The 26,181-nt window shown below is 45.4% G+C and overlaps 2 protein-coding genes across 5 annotated transcripts; one reads left to right on the top strand and one right to left on the bottom strand.

Annotated features, from left to right (window-relative positions):
* Nucleotides 1–10,171: 10,171 nt before the first annotated feature.
* Nucleotides 10,172–17,504, top strand: PGAM1 (phosphoglycerate mutase 1). The gene is made up of 4 exons (XM_080687479.1): nt 10,172–10,465; nt 14,422–14,696; nt 15,474–15,654; nt 16,429–17,504. The coding sequence occupies exons 1-4, from the start codon at nt 10,327–10,329 to the stop codon at nt 16,596–16,598; spliced, it is 765 nt and encodes a 254-aa protein (XP_080543605.1). The 5' UTR covers nt 10,172–10,326; the 3' UTR covers nt 16,599–17,504.
* A 2,030-nt stretch (nt 17,505–19,534) lies between these two features.
* Nucleotides 19,535–26,121, bottom strand: EXOSC1 (exosome component 1). Of its 4 annotated transcripts, none has more exons than XM_080688473.1 (8): nt 26,046–26,121; nt 25,822–25,937; nt 24,050–24,124; nt 22,458–22,546; nt 21,203–21,243; nt 20,666–20,716; nt 20,476–20,560; nt 19,535–19,977 (listed from the first exon to the last, which is right to left on the bottom strand). In XM_080688473.1, the coding sequence occupies exons 4-8, from the start codon at nt 22,501–22,503 to the stop codon at nt 19,871–19,873; spliced, it is 330 nt and encodes a 109-aa protein (XP_080544599.1). In that variant the 5' UTR covers nt 22,504–22,546; nt 24,050–24,124; nt 25,822–25,937; nt 26,046–26,121; the 3' UTR covers nt 19,535–19,870. The 4 variants fall into 4 exon arrangements, with proteins under 4 accessions (XP_080544599.1, XP_080544597.1, XP_080544598.1 ...); XM_080688471.1 differs by having other exon boundaries at nt 21,210–21,243; nt 26,046–26,105; XM_080688472.1 differs by having other exon boundaries at nt 21,210–21,243; nt 26,060–26,097.
* Between the last annotated feature and the right edge of the window lie 60 nt (nt 26,122–26,181).

Below are 26,181 nucleotides of genomic sequence, written 5' to 3'. Positions count from 1 at the left end.
TGAGGGTCACAAGTTTGACATGCTTAGGCTAAGCTGTCCTTGCCAGATGAACAGCACTCAATCCATGCTTGTTAATTTCCTCTTCTAGTTCCACTTCAGAACCAGCAACCAATCCAGAACTCATTCTCAATTCTCTGCAATCCTCCCCAAAATCTTTTAGCCAGAACTCAAACCTTACAAAAGATGCTACCCTCCCCTCTTTAGTGAGGAATTCCCTCCCTCACTTAAAATAAAAAAAACTGATTTTGTCAGACTAAGACTTGATCCTGGTGGGTTTTGACTGATTAGGCTTTAAACAGTCATTTTACAATTTTTTTTAGCTCCTATTAATAAGACACTTTGAAAGTCAATCTAAATCAATGATTTTCAACCAGTGTGCCATGGCACACTGTTTTGTATTTCAAGAATTTAAAAAACATGCAATACACGACTAGTCAGGGGCACTGACCTCTTTTCCCTTAGATTGTCAAATAAAAAATGACAACAGCCAACACAACAATAACTGGCCCTGTGAATGAATCGAAATTATACCTATTTTTTTTTGTCATATGGGCAAAAAATATAGCATTTTTGGTGAGCTGCAGAATTTTAGTAATCAGTTTATGTGTGCCATGAGATGAAAAAGGTTGAAAATCGCTGTTCTAAATGAACGAGAGTTTTTGCATCCAGCTTCTTTCACTTGCAATGAACTGCAGCTGGGAACACAAGCTAAGCTAACCAGATGTTGGACTGGACTGTGCTTTAATATGCAGCTGAGAGTCTAGGCAGTGGCCTTAATTCTGGCCCTGGTAAAGAAAAGATGGACTTTTTCCACGGCAGGACCGGTGGAGATGAGACCTTGGAGAGAAACTCCCTTAATCTTACATCATCAATAAAGCTTTCCACAAAACCCATGATACCCCATACTCCTGTGGGGGCCTCGAGAAATTCTCTTCCCCACAGTACCCTAAGAACTCTACTTCCACCAATAACACTGTGATCTAAATGTTTGTGTCCCCCCAAATTTATATGTTGAAATCTTAACTCCCCAAAATAATAATATTAGAAGGTAGGATCTTTGGGAGGTGCTTAAGTCTTGAGGATGGATCCCTCATGAATGGAATTGGTGTCTTATAAAAGAAAGTCCAGAGAGATCCCCAACCCCTTCCACCACGTGAAGACACAGTGAGCAAGGCAATGGCTATGAAATAGGAAGCAGGTTCTTACCCAACCATGCTGGCACCCTGATCTCAGACTTCCGGTTGCCAGAACTGTAAGAAATAAATTTCTGGTCCTAGTCAGTTTGGCTCAGTGGATAGAGCGTTGGCCCTCGGACTGAAAGGTCCTGGGTTCAATTCCCATCCAGGGCACATACCCAGGTTGCGGGTTTGATTCCCCATAGGGGGCGTGCAGGAGGCAGCTGATCAATAATTATCTCTCATCATTAATGTTTCTAGCTCTCTCTCCCTCCCCCTTCCTCTCTGAAATCAATAAAAATAGATTTTAAAAATAAATAAGAACTAGTTAAGGCTAAAACCCTACAAAAAGGCAGCAATACCAACCAGGCAGGCTGGGATTTTGCAAATGAGATGGGGAGATAAAGAGGCCCATGGTCATGACAGCCTTTCCATCCTTTCTCTAGGCAGAGACACCTGCTGGCTTCCAAATGAGTCTGCATCACACTTGGTAGAGCCTCTGGAGGAACCACAAATCTGGAATGGGCATTGGCGGACTACTGGCCATCTGCTGGCCCTCCATCCTGAGATAACTGCTCAGAGCCTCCTCCAGGTAGCATGTGGTGAGAGAACAAGACGCATCCACATGTCCTGAGCACAGACTCTGCCAACCCTGCACCCCAGGGTTCACTTTTTTGGTGAAGAACCAACCTCCCCAACCCTGAATTCTAGCAACATCTTCCACTCGGAAGCATTGGCCATTTCCATGATTAGCCACACCTACAAATAGTGAATGGGGACCACTCACATCTGTAGGATGGGTCCTGTGGTTATACCCTCTGGGTTAGAATCCAAGGACTACCACTTGCTGTGTGACTTGGAGTAAGTCACATTCTTCTCTGAGCCTCAGTTTTCCTCACTTGTAAAATGGAGATAAGAAGCCTATCCATAGGGTTTATGAGAACTAGATAAGATAATAATTGTGAAGTGCTTATTAGCACATTGCTCAGTACATATCGAGTAGACAATAACTGTGAACTAATTATTGTTATCCAAAAAAACTCTTCTTGAGATCCAAAATGCTTTCTCATTTGTTATCTAAGTGAGGAGGGCAGAGTGAATGTCCTCATTTCACAGATGGGGAAACATGGGGTTCAGTGATACACCAAAGGTCGCACAGTCGGTCAATGGGCAGAAGCCACGAGATCCAACTCTAAGCCCAGGAACCCCTTCTGTAGCACTGCTCTCAAAACCATCTGTGAGGCTCATGTGGAGGGAAAAGGGGTGCTGCACCCAAAGCACTGAGCCCAAGGGGAGCAGGAAGGCCATTTTTAGGTCAGTGGGGCTGTAATCTGTTATGACACGGGGAAGGAGGAAAGGGAAGTTGAGGCCTAGCCTCTTCCCCCAAAGAGGAAGTGGATGGTCTGGGTGCCCAAGCTCTGGGGAAGGGAGAGGCCTTTATCACACTGGGCAGCCCATCATGACCAAGGGGATGGAAGTGCAGCTACTCCAGAGCGTTTCTTTCTACAGCTGTGCTCAAGCCCACACATCCTAGGTGTGACTGGGGCAGGTGGCTGAACTTTCTGAGGCACAAGTTTCTCATCTAAAAATGGGGTTGCTGCCCTAGCTGGTTTTTCTCAGTGGATAGAGCGTAGGCCTGTGGACTGGAGGTCCCGGGTTCAATTCCAGTCAATGGCACATGTCCGGGTTGCAGGCTCCATCCCCAGTAGAGGATCCCCAATGATTATCTCTCATCATTGATGTTTCTATATCTCTCTCTCCCTCACCCTTCCTCTCTGAAATCAATTTTTAAAAATTAAGGAACAATGGGGTTGCTTTTCTGAGTCTAAAATGAAATATCATGTGCCCAGCCGGCGTGGCTCAGTGGTTTGATTCCCTGTCAGGGCACATGCTGGGGTGCAGGAGGCAGCCAATCAATGATTCTCTCTCATCATTGATGTTTCTCTCTCTCTCTCTCTCCCTTTTCCTTCCTCTCTGAAATCAGTAAAAAAAATTTTTAAATGAAATATCGTGTGCAGAATGCTTAGCCACATGCATGGCATGTCACTGCTGCAGAAGACCGAGTGGCCCTCAGCTTCTGGGGCATTAACATTTGATTTGGTCCAAGAAGAGCTTTTAGCAAAAGAGTGGCTTCCTAGAGTAAGTCTGAGGGGAGGAGCAAATGGCCCAATGTGCTAAAGAGGAAGCATGTTTCCTTCCCTGTGTGACAAGGACTGGAATCTGAGAACAGCAGATGTGCTCCTGTTCAAAAGTGGAGACTGTCCCCAAGTGGAGCCCGCCTTTCCCCACCTGACAGAAGGGAGTCTCGATGAAGAGGAACAGCATGATCTCTACTCTTAACCTGGCATCCTGATGCCTGCAAATTCATTCTTACCCCCAAATTAAACCTTTCTTCACTAACCACTCCAAGCCCCTGCCTCTCATTCTGGTCAGGACTTCTGTATTGGTAAGGAATCATCTTCAGCTGCCGTAACAGACACCTGGCTACAGTAGCTTAAACACACAGGGTTAATTCTTTCATATGCAGGAAATAGGGAGGTAGATGGGACGTCCAGGCTGGCGTGGTGGCTCCACAGAGTCTTCGGGATCCTGGGCTTCCTCTACTTTTCTGCTTCACTCTCCATGCTGTGTGACTTCCATCCTCAGCGCCACCTCATGCTCCCAAGATGGACTGCAGGAGCCCCAACCATCACATTCCCAGTCCAGGCTGATGCCCAGACTCAGTAGGAAGGAAGGGAGGAAGAGCCAAAAGGCTCACAGCCCAGCCAAGTTGTTTCCCTTTAAGCCAGTTCCACTTGTATCTGATTGGCCAGGAATGAGTAATTTGTCTCAATTTCGCTGCAGAAATGGCTGGGAAATGTCATCTTTCAGTTTAGTGCATTGCGGCCCTCCCTTCTCACCTAAAATGAAATCCAGCCCTCATTGGGGCCTCGTCTAGAAGAAAGGTTGGCCTTTTTCTAATTCACCCATGACACCGTAGAGGCTAGCAGTCGCCCTAGAAGTGAGGATGAATTACTCCCAGGAAGGCAATATTCCAGAATATGAGTGTGTCTTAGAAAAAGACCACCTCTCAATATCTGAAACAGAAAGCTGAATCTATTGCATAAGGAAGGCAGAGCAATGCCTGTTAGGTGCAATCTCTTTGAGTGGAGCAGGAAGGTCATCTTCTGTAAAATGCTAGGAGGTGTGAAGGTCATTGATGAGCACACTCAGAGGAAGGAGTTTAGGGATTGGTTGATGAACCAGTGTGGCTGTTGCTGGTTGGCTGGCTTACAGAAATTTGCCCGCTGAGGCAAACTGCCATTGTTCGGTTAAAAGGAGATGAATTGTCAATGATTAAATGGTTTAAAATGTGGGTGGTTACTTGTTGCCATGACAACAGGATAGTCACTCCTTGGGTATGAGAACTTAGTTTCTCTCACAAGTGTTGGCTAGCTCAAACCATTCACCCTCCCACTGTTACTTTAATGTGGACCATGTTTGCTCAAGGGGATAAATCTCCAGAAGGATTCAGAGGCTGCCTGGGGTGAGGCACCTGCCTGATCCAGGCTGTGGCATTAAGGCCTAGTTTCTATCATCTCCCTCCAAGAGCGGTTGGGGGATTCCCAATACAGGAATCCGGGAAATTCGTTTTATAGCAGAGGGGGACCCTGGCCCGGAGTCACATATCAAATCAGAAATGGGGCCTAGGAGCCTGAACTCCTAGTTACTTGTCCGGCGAGGAGACGGGAGGCACCAACAGACAGAGCGTTTGTCCCTGCCTCCACCTCTGCTTGCCCAGACACACCCCTATTATCACGGAAAGATTTAACAACCCCAGCTGGCATTGCCTACTTCCCTACTTCCCTATGCCTGTAATCCCTACTTCCCCATGTAATCTTTGTCCTACACTATACAAGCAGCTGGCTTATGGGGGTCTGCAGAGTAGATTTTTGTGGCTGACCTACTGCTCTCCCATACTGCCTGCATTATTAGAATAAATGCTCATATATGATTCAACACTGTCTCTGCTGAATTGGCTCAAGTAGTGACAGGCAGCCCAGACCCACTGGTTGTCCAGTTACAGTTCCATCTGTGTTTCTCTTCAGATCGTGCCTGGAGAGGGCTGGAGCATGTGCCTTATCCCTCCTTGAAGCACTGCTTTCTTTCCTTGACGCTCAGAGTCTTGAAGCCTGAGCCACAAATCATCTGGACTCACGCCCCCTCCAAGGCAGAAATCCTCTCCTCCTCAGTCACCTGGGAGATCTGAACATCAGGCAATGAGTCTGCAAGATGTTCAACAAGTAAAGACATGTGGTGTCTTGACAGGGAGTCTGTGGGCTGAAGAGTAGCCACCCCTCCTTCCAGAAGGCTTGGTTTGCTCCACTGTGATTCTAAATTGGGTCTTTCACTCCATGATTGGTGCTTGATAAGGGAGATACCCTTCTGTGGCAAAAATAAATTGGAAGGGAAGGCTCAAAGAGGCCTTTATTGTTTTAAGGGATAGTGGAGGATAATGCGCTGTGACCACTGATTTATCCTACTCTGAGTTTTTGGTCACTGCTTAAACAATAAGCTGGCTGTTTGAAAGCCCTTAGAGACCTGGCCCTGGCCAGGCAGCTCAGTTGTTTAGCATTATCCGGATATACCAAGGTTGTTGGTTGACTCCCGGTCAGGGCACCTACAAGAAGCAACCAATGAATGCATAAATAAGTGAAACAACACACTGATGTCTCCCACTCTCACACTCATTCTTTTTTTTCTCTCTCCTTTCCTCTCTCTCTAAAATTAATAAAAAATATTTTATTATTTATTTATTTTTTACAGAGAGGAACAGAGAGGGAAAGAGAGTTAGAAACATCTATGAGAGAGAAACATTGATCAGCTGCTTCCTGCACACCTCCTACTGGGGATGTGCCTGCAACCAAGGTACATGCCCTAGGCCGGAATCGAACCTGGGACCTTTTAGTCTGCAGGCCGACGCTCTATCCATTGAGCCAAACCGGTCAGGGAAATAAAAAAATATTTTAAAGTTGTTAGAATCCTGGAAATTTCCCTGAGGCCTGAGGAATTAAAGCTAGAAGGGAAGCTATCTGCCTTAAGGGTTTAGAGGCTGTCTGGAGGCCCTTGGCAGAGATGAAGGCTCTGTCATGGATGAGTGCCTCTGGCCCAGGAGATGACAGCTAAGAAGATTCTGGAGCACAGATGCCCAAGCCCACACTTCCTGCAGGAAGGGGACGTATTAGCCATAGCTGCTCTCTGAAGGGCAGTGACCTAGTTAGGAGTCTCAGGCTACTCTGTGATCTGAGCCCCTTGCACTTACTTTGTTCTCAGAATATGTGAATGCACCCAGACTCAGCCCAGGAATCAGCCTGACAAATGTCTGTGTGCCTTGTGTTCAGTAGAGATAACAATTAAAATTAAAGAAAAAAAGTAGTGGCAGGCAAAACACACTGGTTTATCCTCACCCTTAATGACATTTGAGAACTCACCTTGGCTTGATAGGCTCTAAGCTTCTTTCCAGATTTCTTTTTTAAAAAAATATATTTCTATTTATTTCAGAGAGGAAAGCAGAGGGAGAGATAGAAACATAAATGATGAGAGAGAATCATTGATTGGCTATCTTCTGCATGCCCCCTACTGGAGATCGAGCCTGCAACCTGGGCATGTGCCCTTGACCGGAATTGAACACAGGACCCTTCAGTCTGCAGGCTGATGCTCTATCCACCGAGCCAAACCAGCTAGGGCTCTTCGCAGATTTCTGATGCTGCAACAGATGTTGAATGGATCCCCATCTCTGCCCAGGAATACTGGCTTCCATCTGCAAAGCCTCGATGGTCCTCACAACGGTCCTTCTCATATATCTCTTTCTCTATCTCTCTGGACTCCTGCCTCTCTCTTCCTGACACAGCAAGCCCCAACTTGGGGGCCCTTATCCTTGGTCATCTCTAACTTCTTACTGATGACCATGGTCCCTGCTTATCTCCTGCTCTTCTGAATGGTTCACCTCACTTGCCTCATCTATTACATGAGAACTGGGGATGCCAGGAGGTGGGGGCTTGCAGTTGAGGATTTTCAAGGTCTCTTCCAGTTCAGACACTCAGGGATCCTAAGGGAATCTATCAAGGGAAAGGCATCATGCTAAGTGCATATGCCCATCCTCAAGGAACTGCTATGTGAGTAGAAATGATGCATATATTAAAAAACCCCACAAAACTCTGATGATCAAAGTAGCTATCCTGTGAGGTTTGTAAAATTATCAGAGTTCCTCAGATTCAAAGGAGATGAGAGACTCCTTCAGGAGGCAGAGGGGATTCCTGAGCTCCTTCTCAGGGCTATTGGCACAGATGCCCTGGCCTCCTGCCCAAAGTATCCTAATTATCTCAGTTCCAACCCCATTGAGCAAGCCATCCCCTGCCAGGCATCCTGCTGGAAGAGAAGTCTGTCCATGGACCTCCAGATTCACATCCTTTGAAATGGTGCCCTTCATTAAATCTTTTTTTGCCTCCTTGCTCACACTGCTAATAATGTTTATTATTAATATGTTAATAATATATATTTATTGTAATTTATGGCTATTTACCAGGTATAGAGTTAAGTGCTTCCCACACATCATCTCTTTTATTTCTCACAACAATAATCATATTAATATGACTAGAAACCCAATGCACGAATTCATGCACCAGTGGGGTCCCTCAGCCTGGCCTGCAGGATTGGGCTGAAACTGGCTCTCCAACATCCCCCGAGGGGTCCCGGATTGCGAGAGGGTGCAGGCCAGGCTGAGGGACCCCACTGGTACATGATTGGGGATGGGGAGGAATGCGGGAGGTTGGCCAGCCAGGGAGGGACTGCAGGAGGGCTCCAGGGCATGTCTGGCCCGTCTTGCTCAGTCCTGATCAGCTGGACCCCAGCAGCGATCTAACCTACTGGTTGGAGCGTCTGCCCCCTGGTGGTCAGTGCGCATCATAGCGAGCGGTTGAGCGGTCTTAGCATATCATTAGCATATTATGCTTTGATTGGTTGAACGGCCGACCAGATGACTGGACACTTAGCATATTAGGCTTTTATTCTATAGGATTATTGACCCCGTTTACAGATGGGGAAACTGAGCATGAGACATTAAACCACTCATCTTAGGCCCCATAGTTAAGCAGAAACAGAAACGTATTTGAACTCAGATTTTCCCTTCTTACACTTTCTACTGATTGTAGAAATGTGAGGTCCTGGCTAGACATAAGCATAGAAATCTTGAATAGAAGCAGAGAGCAGCGCGAGGAGAAAGGAACATGGCAGGAATTAGACTGGGAGGGTACAGTAGGGCCAAGGCAGAGGGACAAAAAGGGTAGTCTGAAAAGCCAATGTTAAGCTCTTCCTTGGAGGGCTTGAGCATCAGGGGTGGGATGACCAAGCAGCAGGAATGACCAGAGGGAGAACTTCCTTCCTAAGAGGAAGTCACACATGGAGTTTGAATACTGAGTCCTTCCACACGGTTCTTCCTTTGCAGCCCTGGGATTTTTGTGAGCCCTGGGTACAGCTTTTAGTGCAGGATTCATCCCAGTCACCTCTCCAGTCACCGAATTCCATCTTCTCCCCACTGCAGAGGATAGAAGCAGTGGAGCGTTGTGGTTAGAGTATATACTAGGCTATTGGACTGCTTGGGTTTGAGTCCTGGTTTCTTGTCCACTTCTGAGATTGACTTTGGACAAATTATTACTCTGGATCCCAGTTTCTGCATCTGTGGAATGGAGCTATAACAGTCCCCACATTGTACAAATTGCTGGAGGGTTGAGATAATACAGTAAAAACTAGACACACTAAACAAACTGGCTATTATGATGATTTATCTACAAGCCAGTCTTACGTGTGCTTGGATTTGGGAACCAGCCAGCCTAGGCTTGAATCCTGGTTCCTGTAACCTTGGACAAATGTCCTCTTCTCTCACTTTCCGCATCAGTAATGGGAAAACCTGCTTCATAGGATCATTATGAGGATATGAAGAGTAAATGAGTTTGTAAAGCACTTATAACACTGCCTGGCACATAGTATTTGCTTCATAAATATGTGTGAAAACTTTTCTAGACTCTGTCAAAATACAGCACAATTTAATTCTGGCATGGGCAGCACAGAGCTGTCCAGATAAGCACATATTTAACCTGCTAATTGGGTATAGGGGAGGAACAGGCAGAGACTCTCCACTTTCCGGAATGTTTGAAAGGGGATTAGGGTTTATTTGCTTCTCTGTTGGAGGTCCAGGGGATCTAAAGGTTGTGAGAAACTAGGAAGTGTGGGATAAACAGCTCTGCGTTCAAAAGAGCATGGCTTTAGCCGGGTTTGGCTCAGTGGATAGAGCGTGGGCCTGCAGACAAGGGTCCCAGCTCGATTCTGTCAGGTCACATGCCTGGCTAGATCCTCAATAGGGGGTGTGAGGGAGGGAGCCAATCAATGATTCTCTCTCATCATGGATGTTTCCATCTCTCTCCCTCTCCCTTTCTCTCTGAAATCAATAAAAAATAAATAAAAAATTAAAAAAAAAAAAGCATGGCTTTGGAACCTGCAGTCAGAGCCAGTTTCCTCAGGTGTAAAATAGACCAGTGTCCACTGAAATGACAGCAATACAATTACTAACCGAGCATCTTCCAGGCAGGCACGAGCTAAGCGTTTATGATGTCCGTTTACAGATGAGGCTGGGCGAGGGTACACGAACTGCCCAAAGGTACAGAGCAAATTAACTGAAAGCGTGAAGATTCGTGTATGATTCAAAATCTGCGTGTGGCGGAGCTAAGTGCGATTCAAATGATAAGGGCCATTTTACTACAACGAAAGGCTTATGAATGATAGCTATACTGGGAGGGCAGGGTGTGTTTCCAACACTCCGGCCAGCAACCACGCCCCAGGGCCTCCCAAAGGTCCCGCCACCCCGGGCGCTTACGTGCGCTCCGTGACTGGCGCGGCGGACGCGGGGCGGTCGGCGGGGACCGCATGCGCCCTAGCGCACCACGGTTCACCCCCCGCTGGGTGGGACGCATGCGCATACCCGGCAGGCGGACGGTCGTTCCCAGCGAGTGGAAAGATTTAGGGCGCGAGCGCGCAGGCGCGGTCGGGGGCGGGGGGCCGGCCCGCCACTCCGGAATCTCAGCGAGCCTCAGTCTGCTCCGCACTCGGAACCGCCACCATGGCTGCCTACAAGCTGGTGTTGATCCGGCATGGCGAGAGCGCGTGGAACCTGGAGAACCGCTTCAGCGGCTGGTACGACGCGGACCTGAGCCCGGCTGGGCACGAGGAGGCGAAGCGAGGCGGGCAGGCGCTGCGAGGTGCGGAGCGGGCCCGGCAGTGGGTGGGGGTGCGAAGGCCCGGGCGGGCACTGCTCGATCAGGGCCGCCTAGCTCGTCCCCGCGCCCTCCCGGAGAGGGCCGAGACCTTGGGCTTCATCTCTCCAGCAGTTTATTTTGCAGTTGAGGAAATGGGCCCAGGTTGGGGAACCGACTTGCTCAAGGTCACCCAGTAGAGTGTGGGGGCCTCGTGCCAGGAAGTGGACCCGGGGCGGCCACCCGGCAGCCCGTGTGCCCTCCACAACATCGCCTTGCGAAATTTCTCCTTTCTAGTCTGAGCATTTAGTAACTCCCGGACGTGTTGTTAAATTGGATGCCCAGTGTCTTCCAGCATCCGTAACCAAGCTTCTCTAGAGGCTGCTGCAGATCCTAGTGAAGCCACAAGCCACACGCTTATCTCCCGCTGTGGGAGGAGTGACGCTTTGCTGGGGCGGGGGTTGGGGGGGTGTCCAGCAGGCATCAGTTTACCAAGAAATCCCTTTCTTGTGTAGGCCTTTGCTGCTCAGCGGCATTCTATAAATGCTGTACACAAAATGCATCCGCAAATGTAATTGAGTGAATGAATGAATGAGTTGAGTTGATCCTCTTCACAGCCCCATAAAATATGCAGATGTTCTGCCCCTCCTTCCCATCCTTTCCTGGCCCTCTTTTAGAGTTGGGATAGTGAGGATTGGAAAGATGACTTGTCCAAGGTCATATCTTAGTCCAGTGCATTGGCTTAAGTTCTGGGTTGAGTAAGGGGCAGGTGTGAGGAACTGGTAGGCTGCTGGCCAAGGACGCTGGGCAAAGGTGGATGTGGCGGTGAGATAAGCTTGCCTAGGCAGGGTTGCCCCTGTGGCAGACAGGTCTGTGATTTTGGAATGCTAGTAAGGGAGGGAGCATTCCCTGCTGCCAGCAAGCCAAAGGATCTTTGGACTGAGGAGGTGCTTTGGTTAGGTCTGGCCTTGTTCCTTTCTAACCCCCTGGACAAAGAAACCAGGTCACTGATGCTTGGTTGATGTGGGACAGGTGTTTGGCCCCAGGTTGCTCTCTCTAGCTTCTCGCCTTAGAGCAAAGGTTTGGAAAGTCTGAGAAATGCAGTCTTGCTGTAGGCGCGTGAATACTTGGGGATGATCTGGTGGGATCTCATACTGTTTAGGAGAGTCGGGAAAGGGAAAGTGCTGGTGAAGGAGGCCATTTTCTCCCCTGCTGCCGCCAGAAAGAACTGTATGGGTTGTGGTAGTTTGCTGATTAGCCCAGGACAAAGACATTGTAGCTGTCCTCTGAGACTGATCAAAAGGTTAAATTTGTAATCTTTCTTAAAATAACAGAACCTATTTCAATTTTTAAGTAAATGTTGGTAGCATTAGTTTTAAAAAGTCCCATTTAAAATCTTAATGCCTATGATGGGCATCAAAATTATTATATTAATATTAATAAATGAAAGACTAAAAGCAAAAACTCTGAATGATGAAGACCATTAGTATTAATCAAATAACATAAAAGACCTAGATTAAATTTACCAGGCCTTTAAGTGATAGTAGGGTTTATAGACGAATCTGATTTCAGGAGGAAGCTAGTGAGAACTGAGTTTCCCCACAAAATCTTACTCCTCGGGGAGGATGGAGTCCACACCACACCACACCTCACCGGCAAATCCATCCCTGGGAGTGTCCTCGACTATGCTTTTGCTTGATGGGCAAGGTAAAGGAATAAGCTTTAGGACGTCTATTAAGAGTCATAAGGGGAAATGCTTTTCTCCTTGGCACCTAATTGTGTATCCCATTTGTGTATTCCATTGCCCTTGAGCAGTGACATAACCAGTAGTTTTTCAGATGGGAGGCTTCCACTTTGGGTAGTTGCTTCCTATTGACTCAGCTTTTTGGGGGCGCCTTTCCTTCCCTTAAGGTTAGGAGGAGATGGTATGTAGTCTACTAGGACTTGTTCTGAGGCTCAGTGATGAGCTCTGTGTCCTATACCCTTGTGGGCGACGGTGGTTTCCTAGTGACTAAGCCTCTCTTCCCCCATCAGTATAGTTCTTATTGGCCTCCTTCTCAGTTGAATGACTGGCAGGAAAATTCGCTTCACATTTCATTAATGACTGTTGGCAACTTCAGTATGAGGCAATACTCAGGAAAGTCTGCTGAATTTCAAAGAGGGTCTTGTAGCCTCATGGAGGAAAAGAGGACTGTTTCCCTGGGCTACTACATAATAAGGAAAGGGCCACATTCCCCCTTACAGTGGGAGGGAGAATAATATTTCGTGAAACATGAAGTAAGGTTAATCATTGTAACCTACTTGTTGGGCCAACATAACTTTTTTCTTTTTTTAATATATTTTATTGATTTTTTACAGAGAGGAAGAGAGAGGGATAGAGAGTTAGAAACATCAATGAGAGAGAAACATCGATCAGCTGCCTCCTGCACTCTCCCCACTGGGGATGTGCCCACAACCAAGGTACATGCCCTTGACCGGAATCGAACCTGGGACCCTTCAGTCCGCAGGCCGACGCTCTATCCACTGAGCCAAACCGCTCTATCCACTGAGCCAAACCGGTTAGGGCGGGCCAACATAACTCTTGACTGCCACTCCTCGGTAACTGTTGTGTAGAGGAGAGATCTGTGTATAAATGAGTCAGGCAGTGCACAGCATTTGCTCTCTCTCCCGGGGGTGGTATCTCCTAACCTTGGTTTAACAGTTGACATAGGTATGTGTATTTCTCAGGGTACTCAGGAGTAGGCTGACACTGATATGGAAGAAAGGAACTGTGGACGAAGAGGTTGTGATCTGATTTCCATACTGTATAGTGAAAATACTAATTTCATGCAACCAAGTTTTTTGTGTTTTTTTAAAAAATATATTTCTTTATTGATTTCAGAGAGGAAAGGAGAAGGAGAGAGAGATAGAAACATCAATGATGAGAGAGAATCATTGATCGGCTGCCTCCTGCACACCCCCTACCGGGGATCAAGGCCGCAACCCAGGCATGTGCCCTCGGCTGGAATCAAACCTGGGACCCTTCAGTCTGAAGGCTGATGCTCTATCCATTGAGCCAAGCCGGCCAGGGCAAAGTTTTATCAGCATCCTTTAGGAGCTCTCGCTGTGTCCTAATTGTTGGGAGTTCAAAAATCACACTTACCCTAGACCAGAGGTTAGAGAGGGCTGAAATATATTAGTAATTATCAGTCAGAAATGATAGTTCTAACTAAAATACAAACATCAGGAACCTTAGGGTTTAGGAAAATATGGAGGAAGCTAGAGATGGTGGTTTTAAGTTGGATTTTGGGATCACACACAGCCTGGGTTTTAATCTCTCAGGCCATAGCTGTATCTTTGCATAATTTGCTTAACTCATCTATATTTTTCTTATCTGGTAGAATAGGTTTTAAGGATTGTAACCTCATAGGATTGTTATGAAGACTAAATAAAACACTAAGTACTTAGTCCAGTGCCTGATAGATGGTGAGCCCTCTATAAATGTTATTTATTAAGAAATTCCGCCCTGACTGGTTTGGCTCAGTGGATAGAGCGTCGGCCTGCGGACTGAAGGGTCCCGGGTTCGATTCCAGTCAGGGGCATGTACTTTGGTTGTGGGCACATTCCCAGTAGGGGGTGTGCAGGAGGCAGCTGATCAATGTTTCTCTCTCATTGATGTTTCTAACTCTCTATCCCTCCCCCTTCCTCTCTGTAAAAAATAAATAAAATATATTTAAAAAAAAAAGATTCCAAGTTTTTAGGATCCTTTTCTTGAAAGAATTGTGGGAGGTACTTCGTCAACTGTAACGTAAGTCAACGAATTTTATCTTCCTGAAGGCAGAATATTGCTTTTCCTACTAGAGTATACAAAATGAAATATTTGCCAAATATTTTTCATTTGGACTACCTGTACTTATATGTAAGAAAATTCTGACTCCAGAGTGGACCTGATTAGCTTATTACTTTGAACTTACAATTTCTAGATGCCGGCTATGAGTTTGACATCTGCTTCACCTCAGTGCAGAAGAGAGCAATTCGGACCCTCTGGACGGTGCTGGATGCCATCGACCAAATGTGGCTGCCTGTAGTGAGGACTTGGCGTCTCAATGAGCGGCACTATGGGGGTCTGACTGGGCTTAACAAAGCAGAAACTGCTGCCAAGCATGGCGAGGCCCAGGTAAAGATCTGGAGGCGCTCTTATGATATCCCACCACCACCGATGGAGCCTGACCATCCCTTCTACAGCAACATCAGTAAGGTACGTACAAGTATGTACAAACCGAGGCTTGGGTCACTCAACCTAGGACCAGGGGATTAGGATCTGGGTCACTCTTTTATTTGCGGGGGGGGGGGGGGGGGAGCGGGATTATTCCTCATCCGAGGATATTTTCCAATGATTTTGAGAGAGAGTGGAAGGGAGGGTGAGGGGAAGAGAGAGCAATAGCAATGTGAAAGACACATTGATTGGTTGCCTCCCGCATGCTGGGTAGAACCCTCGACTCTTGGTGGGCCGACACTCTAACCACCCAGCCCCACTGGCCAGGGCATCTGGGCCTCACTCTAGCTTTTATTGGTGTGGTGTAGTCCTATTGAGTTTATAATTTATGATAAAGCAGTTCATAAATTATATGTAATCCCTTCTCCAAGGAATGGCTTTCACTTGTTAAAAGACTTAGTTGATTGTTTATGTTGTTTACGTAAAAACAATTTATATCTTTTTTTTATATCTCCACTGCCATAGTTTGTAAAACCTATCTATAGGTGTAGGGCCTTCCTAAGCCCATTGTAAGATAAAATGAATTGGGAAGAGCCTTTTTCTCCTTTTCTGTATGTTTCTTTGAACTGTTAAGATTTCCTAGTAGTGAGTGATGGGGAGAAAGGGGCAGGATAATAATTATCCCTTTCGCAGGCTCTCAGCTGCGTTTTGTGCTCTGGGGAGAGACCCATCACTTTGACCCCTAGGCTTAGGGGATGCGGAATGGGCAGAACAGGTACAACTGCTAATAACTGGTGAGCTTGGATTTTTTTTGTTTAGGATCGCAGGTATGCAGACCTCACTGAAGATCAGCTACCCTCCTGTGAGAGTCTGAAGGACACTATTGCCAGAGCCCTGCCCTTTTGGAATGAAGAAATAGTGCCCCAGATTAAGGAGGGGAAACGGGTACTGATTGCAGCCCATGGCAACAGCCTTCGGGGCATTGTCAAACATCTGGAAGGTATGTACATTTTTCAGAGGGGCCCTCAAGGAGGGATAAAGGAGAACTGCCACTAATCAGGGATTTAGTTACTTGGTATGAAGGAAACCTGGAAAGGGCTGGACATATTGACAGTCTTAGAGAGAGTCTGATTGGTTCCTGGAGGAAACAGTCTGTCCCCTATTCCTCAGCCCCTTCTGGAGAAGCCTGTTACACATGCAAAACCTCAGGTTACACATGCAAAACCTCAGGTCCCACTTCAGACTTGATTCAGAAGTGCATCTATCACCCAGGTGATTTAGATACACATTGAAGTTTGAGATGCCCACTTCTAGACTAGGATTGCCAGTTGAAACAGCTGATAAAATTGTCCATAATCACAACCTGGTACAATTTCACACATGAATCTCAATTTGCATCTTCAGTTGTTTCACCTGAGGTCCTAGAGGCCAGATCTGCTGATTTTTTGCAGGCTGGATGGACTACAAAGGACATTTGAGATGTATTTAAGTCCCGCTCTACTGTGGGCTTCTGAACCCCACTTTGGGAAAGAGATCTGTGGTACACACCTTTCATCCTTTTTCCTGCTTTTCTATGGCTGAGAAATAAATATTGGGGGCATGTGTTCGGAGATCCATCTATATGGTACAGATCATTATTGCTATTTCAAATATCAGAAAGGGCATCTTGTTTTTAATTCCAACCAAAGTCTTTGTCACCTAGAGGATAAATAGTGAACCCAAGGGGTGTGGTGGAGTCCTATCTTGTGTGGCTAATCATGGTGGGTATTTTCAGGTCTTTCTGAAGAGGCTATCATGGAGCTGAACCTGCCGACTGGTATTCCCATTGTCTATGAATTAGACAAGAACTTGAAGCCCATCAAGCCCATGCAGTTCCTGGGGGATGAAGAGACCGTGCGCAAAGCCATGGAGGCTGTGGCTGCCCAGGGCAAGGCCAAGAAGTGACGGCGAGCAGGCAGACGACTTTCCCCAGGACACCCTCCCTCCCATCCCATTCCTCTACATCTCTCCTGTGCACATGTCACACTGACCACATCTGTAGGCATCTTAGGTTGTAGCTGCAGATGGGGACTGGTGGCTCCCAATTTTGTGTTAGCCATTTTGTCTCTTGCACCCACTCCCTTCATACAATCTAGTCAGAATGGCACCTGTGGGGCATGGGTCCTCAGTCTAAGCTGAGAGAGACTCTTATCTAAGAGAGTCCAGAGGTAGTAACTCTTGTTTTTTTTTGCTAGTGTTTTGTTTATTACAAAGGACCTGCTTGAAAGTAGGGGGATAAGGAGGAGCCCTGTTAAGGCGTGACCAATGAGAGGCAAGAGAGCCTATTTATGTTCCTAGAGCCGTCCTGTGCTATTCTGTAGTCAGGTGAACTGACTGGGGGCTCTAGTCATTCCAGTGGAAGATGAACGCCTGGTGATTCAAACATTTCCTCCTTGACCCCAGAAAAGCTGGATCCAGAAGATTGGGATCAATCCTGAATGTTTACGTGTTGCATTTACTTTTACAAAAAAAAATATATATCTATAAAATACAAAACAAAAACCCTTCTGGGGTTTTTAGTGGCGGTTGAACTATTCCCACATGTGGTCATCACAAAATAAGCCATTCCTCACACCAAGGTGGGATGAGCTCCTTGACCTGTAGGAGTTATCCTGCTGTTTTAGAATCCCTCCCTGGCCTTATTGTCTCATGGCAGTGAAATGTCTCTTGATCACGTCCAGGTGTGTCTTTCACTGTGCGTGCTGAATCATGTTCCAGTTGCTTGGCCCTGCCACGTGGGCCCAGTAAGCATTTTGAGCATAACTACTACATCTTTTTCAGATCAGTATAATAAAGGAGTGATGTGCAATATTTTCCGTGTGACGTGTAATATCTCGTCTAAGGAAATCAGCTTGAACATTCAACCTGAAATGTTTCATTACCCAAGTCCTTGTATGACAGATCAAGAGCTTAAGGACAACCAGTCACAGCTTGACACAGCCTGGTCCAAAATTGTGTATTACTAGGCTTTCCACCTCAGGCTGGAGGGGTTGGGGTGAGCAGGTCTTGGCTGAGCTCTCCATTCCTGTTGTTTCTACAGCTCTTGCTCAGTGGTGCTGGTTACCAGATACTCCTGGAAAGTCAAATTCTGAAACTATTGTGCTCTCTAGAGTAAGGTAAAGGCTTGACCAGATTTTTAAAAAGCCAATCCTTTTCTATTAGTAACTTGTAGGCTTGATTCACACTTTTCTTTTTGGCCCCTAAAGTTTTTTTTAATTCTCACCCAAGGATATTTTTCCCCTTGATTTCTGGAGTGGGAGGGAGGGGGAGAGAGACATTGGTTGGTTGCTTCCCACATGCCCTCCTAGCATCCCTACTCCCCAGCACCCCTACGGGGGCTGGGAAACCTGCAACCGAGGTAAGTGCCCTTTGGTCCTCGGGCTGACACTCTTAATCACTGAGCCAAAATGGCCAATTTTTATTTACCGATTTTAGAGAGAGGAAGTCGGGGAGAAACATCAACTTGCTGTTCCACCTATTTATGCATTCATTGGTTGGTTCTTATGTGCCCAGACTAGGGATCAAACCCACAACCTTGTAATATCGGGAAGATGCTCCAACCGAGTCACTAGGCCAGGGCTGGCTCCTAAAGTTTAGCCCTGTCAGTCAATATCCTCAAAAATTATACAAAACCTCATAAAATGACTTGATGCAGAATAATAATTACATTATATACACAATTGGGAAGGGATGCTCATTTACCTCCTCTCAGGCCTTTGAAAAGGTCACTGGAACATCAGAAAGCCCATAAGACCTTTTTCATCTATTAGAAAACACCTGTTAAGCTAGAATGAAGCTCCTCTGTGCCAGCCAAGCTCTAATCCTGACAACCTCTGAAAGGTCTGGTATCCCCAGATTACAGAAAAGAAAATGGACTGAAAGAGATGTGGAAATTGCCAGAAGGTGTACTACTAAATACTGAAAAAGGTGAAGGACGTTAGTTCAACTAAATCAAGGTTTAGTTTTTTATTTGACTATAGAGTAACCCTATGCACATATCTTGGTTGCAGGCTGGATCCCTGGCCTGGGCATGTGCATGCCAGAAGGCAACCAATCGATGTGTCTCTCTGTCTCTCCCCCTCCCTTCCACTCTGTCTAAAAATCAATGGAAAAATATCCTTGGGTGAGTATTAAAAACAAAATAACATAAAACCACCTAAACTGCTTGAGGCTAGAACTAGAGACTCGACTCCAAAACTCACCCTCAATCACTGTCACTACACACAAAAGATGTGGGGTCCTTGAGTTAACACCTCAAGATGTGACATCTCATAATTCACGTTCTGTCCATTCCCTCTGTAACCTCTCCATGCTTAACCTTCATGCCATTCTCATCCTCAAACATACATTCGTTTGTTCCAGCACTTATCTTGGGCTTCTCTCTGCCTTGAATATCCTCACTTCACTTCTCTTAAGTTCTTTAATTCCTTTTACCTCCTGTCACAAGTCCCTTCCTGACCTCACACAACAGTGCCGCATCCCTGTTTTTAATTCAGATTTAACATTTCCTGGAGTTCTCTATCAGTAACACTATGATCACCACATAACTTCACAACTATGCCACGCTACCTGAATCACCACGTGTCCTATAATATTCAGGAAACCATATTCTCTCTAAATGAGGGCATGTATATAAAGTGCTTGACCTAGTGCCTGGCACATAGTAAGTATTCAATTAGCAGAAGTACTTAAAAGAGAACATAAAATATAAAAAATATTTCAGATCAGGCTTTGTCCAGGGCAGGCATGCACTTGACACATGTCAGTTAAGGGATGCCACCAGGCAAACCCCTGCTCCACATGTCATGGCACCGTTTAGATTCCTTTCCCAACTCAAGACAACAGAAACCATAAAATATTTTTAATAAAAATGTTTTGTGTCACAGCAAAATTACGTATTTGTAAGACTGTCAGAAGGAATAGGCTATCTCCAACATTATACAGTTGGTTTATGTAGACTCCAAAGGAAATATTTGTCACTCGAGAATGAAATCCACTGAAAGGTTCACAAGAAAAATGTTCCACCTACAGAGTTAGTTTCTGGCAGACACTTCTAGAGCTGGCTGTTGGCTGACCCCAGGAATGTGAATAAAACAATGGCATCTTGTTGTTACTTTCACAGCATGTACTCTTGGAAACAGCTTACCCCCTCCCTCCTTGGGGTAAAATGTAGCTTCCTAGGTCTGCAAGAATTCGGGCTGTACTCGGGCCACTTTCCGGAATTCTTTAGTGTGGGTCTTCGGGCACTGCATCTCACACCAGCTGATGGGAACCATCTGGACACCTAAAAGGGAAAACAGCTGGGTATGAACTCAAGTGTCACCGAGGTACCTAGTGAACCTCCCCTCGTACAGAAAAAACCTTGATTATTCCACTGACTTACGGAGGGATAAGTAGGAGTTATTCTCTTTTTCTTAATTTATATTAAGAGAATCATTCTAATCTTAGCAGCATCTACATTCACATTGCTTCCTAAATAATTATAAAATAAGACAAACAGCCCTAGCTGGTTTGGCTCTGTGGATAGAGCATCGGCCTGCGGACTGAAGGGTCCCAGGTTCGATTCCACTCAAGGGCACATGCCTGGGTTGTAGGCTCGATCCCCAGGAGGGGGTGTGCAGGACGCAGCCAATCAATGATTCTCTCTCATCATTGATGTTTCTATCTCTCTCTCCCTCTCCCTTCCTCTCTGAAATCAATAAAAATATATTAAAAAAAAAAAAAAAAAGACAAACATAGCTTCCAGGGAAAGGTAAGCATGTGGAAGCATGGACCAACTCACCTGATTCACTGTGGGCCACCACCACTCCTAGTTCATTCTCGGCAGTGGTCAGGAGGTAGTTGGACTGTGCATCACCTAGGGAGATCTAGTCACATAACATTGGTGAAGGAAAATGACGGGTTATAAGTCTTCCCTCCCATAGCCACTTGAGTTAGTTGTATCTCTACTTCCATTTCTTCTTAAAGGATACCACTTTGGCTAAGACAATGTCACCTGGGCGAAAACTCTTGTAAATTTCAACCTGTAAGCAAAGAACAGGAGTGTCCCATGATAGCTCTAGATTAGGTCTACAAGGAACTATTAACCCCTCTGGTAGACTCAGTCTATTTTCTAATCCCAGAGGGTAGACGTCATCATTACTCAAGACAACCAACAACTTTTATTCCTTCTATAGCATCATCATACGAGTGAAAGGTTTTGAATCCAATAACCCGGTCAGGAATCTGACTTGGGCAATAGGTAACTCTGAGTAGGTCCAGAGTAAGTCTGAGGAAACAGCAATGAATAAATACCTGGGTTCACAGGCAAAAAGTAAACCAGCCCTGCTCGGGTCAACAGGATAAACAAAACGCATATGGAGAGGAAACGAACAGCGAGGTGAATTCTACACTTTCCAGGAGGGAACACCTTCAAATTCTTTGGACTCCACATTCCCATAGATCTTTAAAATTCGCTGGAATAATTTAAAAGGATTGAGTCCTAAAGCCAAAAAAAAAATAGAACCAACCAACAACCTTGTCTTTTTCAGTAGCTCGGACATCTTCCTTGCTATAAAAAAAGAAAATTAACAGAAAGATTAATTATATGTGAGAAAGAATTATCTTGAAGATGGCTAGCAGACAAAGAGAGCTGTAAGAACAGAGATCAAGATGTAATTAGGACCCAGCCGCCACCCAGAGGATCAGGGTGGAGAAGCATCCCCAGGCCTCACAGAGAGGAAACCACATTTCACATTCTTGGATCATATAGAGCAGCAGGATCAATACCTCTGACTAGAGAAAAGCAGATCAAAATTGGCGAAAAAGGATAAGGAACTTTGCTTATTGGCTCACAAGAATTGTTTGTTCCTTCTCAAAGAGTCCCTTCCCTTCTTCTCCCCTTCCCCGCCAAAAAAAGAAAAAAGAATCCACAGGGGGAAAAAAAATCTACCACTTTATCCATTAACCTTTGTAATGTCCTACAATCCTTGGGTTTAATCTATATTAAATTCAATTCAAGAAAGGAAGGTACTTCCCAAGTGTTTTCTACTTTGATCTGAATCATCCCACACTGCTAATTTCTTTTTAAAATATATTTCTTTATTGATTTCAGGGAGGAAGGGAGAGGGATAGAGAGATAGAAACATCAATGATGAGAGAGAATCATTGATCGGCTGCCTCCTGCACGCCCCCTATTGGGGATCAAGCCCACAACCCGGGCATGTGCCCTTGGCCGGAATCGAACCTGGGACCCTTCAGTCCGCAGGCCGACGCTCTATCCACTGAGCCAAACCGGCTAGGGCAGCCACACTGCTAATTTCTAGCTTAGCTGAGTTCTTTTTGCTTTGTTCTTAAGCCTTTTCTCATTACTTTTTCCTTTTGTCCCAACTCACATATTACAGTATTTTCTTAGGACAATACCTGGGGCGAATCAAAATACAGAGAGGAGAGAGCCGAAACCGGTTTGGCTCAGTGGATAGAGCATCGGCCTGCGGGCTGAAGGGTCCCAGGTTCGATTCCGGTCAGGGGCATGTACCTTGGTTGCGGGCACATCCCCAGTGGGAGGTGTGCAGGAGGCAGCTGATCAATGTTTCTCTCTCATCAATGTTTCTAACTCTCTATCCCTCTCCCTTCCTCTCTGTAAAAAAATCAATAAAATATATTAAAAAAAAAAAAAAAAAAACAGAGAGGAGAGAAATAAGGAGGAGGAATTGCAATTGTCTGTAAAAATTCCAATCTTATTCCAGGTGCTGAGGCAAATGTGAAGACAAAAATACTTCTTACCGGATAGTTCCTCGAAAAGAGTTCTTAAGTGGTGTGGAGCCCACATACAGGATGTGTACTTTGGCAAAACGTGAATTTATGCTAGAGACCTGTGAAATAGAGAAAAGATCAGCATTAGAGTATTAGCAACTGTCAGCTCAAGGAGGTGAGAAACTAGGAATTACCAGGATTTCAGTCCAAGCAACCTTACTAAGTATAGAATTTAAGACAACTTAACTCCTACTTATCCTTGCATAAAGTGGAGTAAGAGCCACTCTGGCCAATGGAGTTACTGTAGGAATCAAATGAAATAGCACAGTATAGATTTTGAAAAAACAGATGTCTAATATAAATAGACACAGGGCATGATAGCAAATCCAGATCTTTAGCAGGTCTTATTAAGAGGCCTATAGAGTGGATGGAATTTAAGTCTACATTTCAGCTGCTGCATAATATTTGGATCACTGCCTCTCCAGTTATTTTCAGAATTACACATAGATTTTTCGGCTGGAGCAAGTTATAAAGAGAGAAACCAAGAGCTCCAAGTTAATGTAACCTGGCAGAGGGTGGGATGATGTACTGGAGTTACTGATCAGTATAGCATTAATTTGTACTTCCCATGGAACATCCTAAAGACTTTATATTTAACAGGAATGCAACAGTATAAAGTTTTTCACTTTTCTGCAGAAAACGGTCTCATCTCAGATATTCAAAGATACACCTTCTTACCACCTTTTGGAGCCCGTTTCCCACACAAGTAAAACTACATACTCAGGGAACCTGTTCTATGAAAGAACTATGCAAACCTAAACTTGGCTGCCTTGATCATTATCCTAGAAATCTTTAGACCACAATCCAGTAAAATTTTCTGTGATAAAAATGTTTTGTGCTGACTAATATGACAACCACTATCCACATGTGGCTGTTAAGAATTTGAAATTCGGCTAGTGAAGCCCTAACCGGTTTGGCTCAGTGGATAGAACGTCGGCCTACGGACTGAAGGGTCCCGGGTTCGATTCCAGTCAAGGGCATGTACCTTGGTTGCCGGCACATCCCCAGTGGGGGGTGTGCAGGAGGCAGCTGATCGATGTTTCTCTCTCTCATCAGTGTTTCTGACTCTCTCTCCCTCTCCCTTACTCTCTGTAAAAAATCAATAAAATATATTAAAAAAAAAAAAGAAATTCGGCTAGTGAAGCTGATAAATACATTTTATTTATTTATTTATTTTTTTCAAATATATATATTTTTTATTGATTTCAGAGAGGAAGGGAGAGAGAGAGAGAGAGAGAGATAGAAACATCAATGATTAGAGAGAATCACTGATCAGCTGCCGCCTGCATGCCCCCTACTGGGGATCGAGCCCGCAACCCAGGCATGTGCCCTTGACTGGAATCAAACCCGGGAACCCTTCAGTCAGCACGCTGACGCTCTATCTAATGAGCCAAATTTATTTATCTAGAGCGCTGATAAATAAATTTTAAATTTTAATTTACTTACTTTTAAATGGCCATATGTCGCTAGTGGCTACCATATTGAACAGTGCAGTTCTACAATGATCATGATTTCAGCACTGGATGTGGGTATCCTAAGTAGCGACGTTAAATCTAACTTACCTTACAAGTTACAATAGCTCCCACATCTGGCAGTAATTGGGACTCTGTTTCTCTCATCACAGACACAACAGGAAGCTACAAGGAAAACAATAAAACGTGAGTATCCTGGCTAAGCCTTGGGGCAGAGGTATTTGTGGCTTGAGTGTAATATAGGAATGTCTTGGTCCAGAGTTAAGCCTATGAAGGCAGGTGGACTACAGATTCGTTTGTAGCCCAGAGCAGAGGGCCTTAGAAATTTTAGAAAATAGGAGGGCCACAGAAAGAATGCTGCTAGAAGACATAAACTAGCCATTTCAGATCAGTTCTAACAAGTTTTTGTGTGTGAGTTTCTTGGAATTACTTGGTATAAAATTTCTTGCCTATAATCATGGATAATTTGATTCTTTCTTCCAAAGCTATACTGCTTATTCTTTCTATTTCTCATTATACAGGCTAGAATTTCCAAATAAATGTTATATAATAGTGGTCATACTTGGTTGCTTCTGGTTTAGGGGAATACTTGTAGAGTTTTCTCTTTGAGCATGGTATTAGCTGTTGGTGTATGATAGATAGTATTTTTGAACCTCATACGTTATTAATCTCTCCCTTGCTCATGTTTTGGCTCTCCTGGCCTTTCAGTTCACCAGCTCACTAAATTTCTTCCCATCTCAGGAGCTCTGTTCAACCTGTTCTTTTTGCCAGGACTGAGCCCTTCCTATTTATCCTTTAGATTGGTTAAATGTCACTTCCGCTAAGTAGGCTGGGTTTACCTATGACATGTTCTCATGGTACCTGGTAGTATTCTTTTAAAGCAGTTATCACATTTGTAACCATACATTAATTAGGGCATTTATTTATTTACAATTTGGGTTTGTGCCCCTTGATAGCAAAGACCATGTGTATTTGTCTCATTACCATATCTCTAGAGCTCAGCACTGAGCCTGACATATGAACATGCTCTGCTCGACAGATTCTATACCTAGGAAAGGAACAAACCTACAAATGTTAAGGACATTCCCAAAACTGAATGAAAAGCCTCTCACTTTACAAATGAGGAAGAACTTAAAGCCAGAGAGTTTGTTTCTTAGATAAAGCAGAATTAAGGTCTAGTTAGCCAGCACCTAAGTGTTTTAATTCGGAATCCTTTTTCTAGTACGCTGTCTTTAAGCTGCTCCTTCAAAGACTGCTTATCTGATCCTGAGTTAACACTGTGTTAGGCTCTGGAACTTGTGCATTCAACAAATGTTTATTGAGAATTTACCTTGTGCTATGCATTGAAGGTATGGTGGTGAGGCCTGCTTTCGTGAATCTTAAAGTAGGGAAAGAGTCTAGTGGGGAACATGTAACTGTTTAATGGAGTGGAAGAGAGCGCCAGGCAGATGGTGTGCGTACAAAGGCCCGGTGGCAGGAGAGAGCTTAGAGCACTAGCGACGCTAAAAGTAGCCTGTATGACCAGATTGTAGAGAGTGAGGTGGGGAAATGGATGAAGCCAGAGAAGTAGGCAACATGCGGGCAGGAGTCAGCTCACTGTAGGTTTGAGCTGGCCTCTACTCTTCCCCCAACATCCTTCCCAGAGTGTCAGCAACACAACCAAGGGTGCCCAAAACAACTGGCATCCTGTGCCAACTAAGTGCCTGGCGGCAGGGACCACAGCTGGAAGAAACTTAAGAGACCAACTCTTCCTGGTGAGGCACTAAAGATGCGTCCACAGTGCCCTTGCCCAAGGACCGCGAAATGAAAGGCAGCCTAAGAGAAAGGCAAAGACCGAGGAGATGGAAGGCCGCCCCCTTTACCGCGCCGTTCTCGCTGCTCTTCGTCATGCAGCCAGCAAGAGACGAAAAGATATAGCCATGCCGGGTGTAGGTGCCGCTGCCTGGACTGCCCTCCTCCAAGTTACACAGACGTTCGCCTGCAGGAAAAAACGCGGCATCAGCCACGGGTGCCCAGAAGCTGTGGGCCATTCAGCCTTCCTGCCTCTGTCCCTATCCAGGACTCGATATGGGCATCGCTCACTCACCCGGGATGCAGTACCTCACGGGTGGCGCCATGACAGCCACTATCCAAAGCCCGGAGGAAAACGAAAACGACCTCTCATTGGCCAAAATACAGGTGCAGTGCCTCAATAAGAAACGCGCCAATTGGTGCGTGTGTCA

Source organism: Plecotus auritus, assembly GCF_963455305.1.
Source record: "Plecotus auritus genome assembly, chromosome: 9".
Taxonomy (NCBI): domain Eukaryota; kingdom Metazoa; phylum Chordata; class Mammalia; order Chiroptera; family Vespertilionidae; genus Plecotus; species Plecotus auritus.
Note: the sequence above shows the minus strand (reverse complement) of the source record. Positions and strands in the feature narration are given on the sequence as shown.

Coding starts and splice junctions, on each gene's coding strand:
- PGAM1 (XM_080687479.1), top strand. CDS start 10,327: ATGGCTGCCTACAAGCTGGTGTTGATCCGGCATGGCGAGAGCGCGTGG. Junction 10,466..14,421: donor AGGCGGGCAGGCGCTGCGAG/GTGCGGAGCGGG, acceptor TACAATTTCTAG/ATGCCGGCTATGAGTTTGAC. Junction 15,655..16,428: donor CATTGTCAAACATCTGGAAG/GTATGTACATTT, acceptor GGGTATTTTCAG/GTCTTTCTGAAGAGGCTATC.
- EXOSC1 (XM_080688471.1), bottom strand. CDS start 26,076: ATGGCGCCACCCGTGAGGTACTGCATCCCGG. Junction 25,938..26,045: donor CGTGAGGTACTGCATCCCGG/GTGAGTGAGCGA, acceptor TTTTTCCTGCAG/GCGAACGTCTGTGTAACTTG. Junction 19,978..20,475: donor GGTGGCCCACAGTGAATCAG/GTGAGTTGGTCC, acceptor TTTCCCTTTTAG/GTGTCCAGATGGTTCCCATC.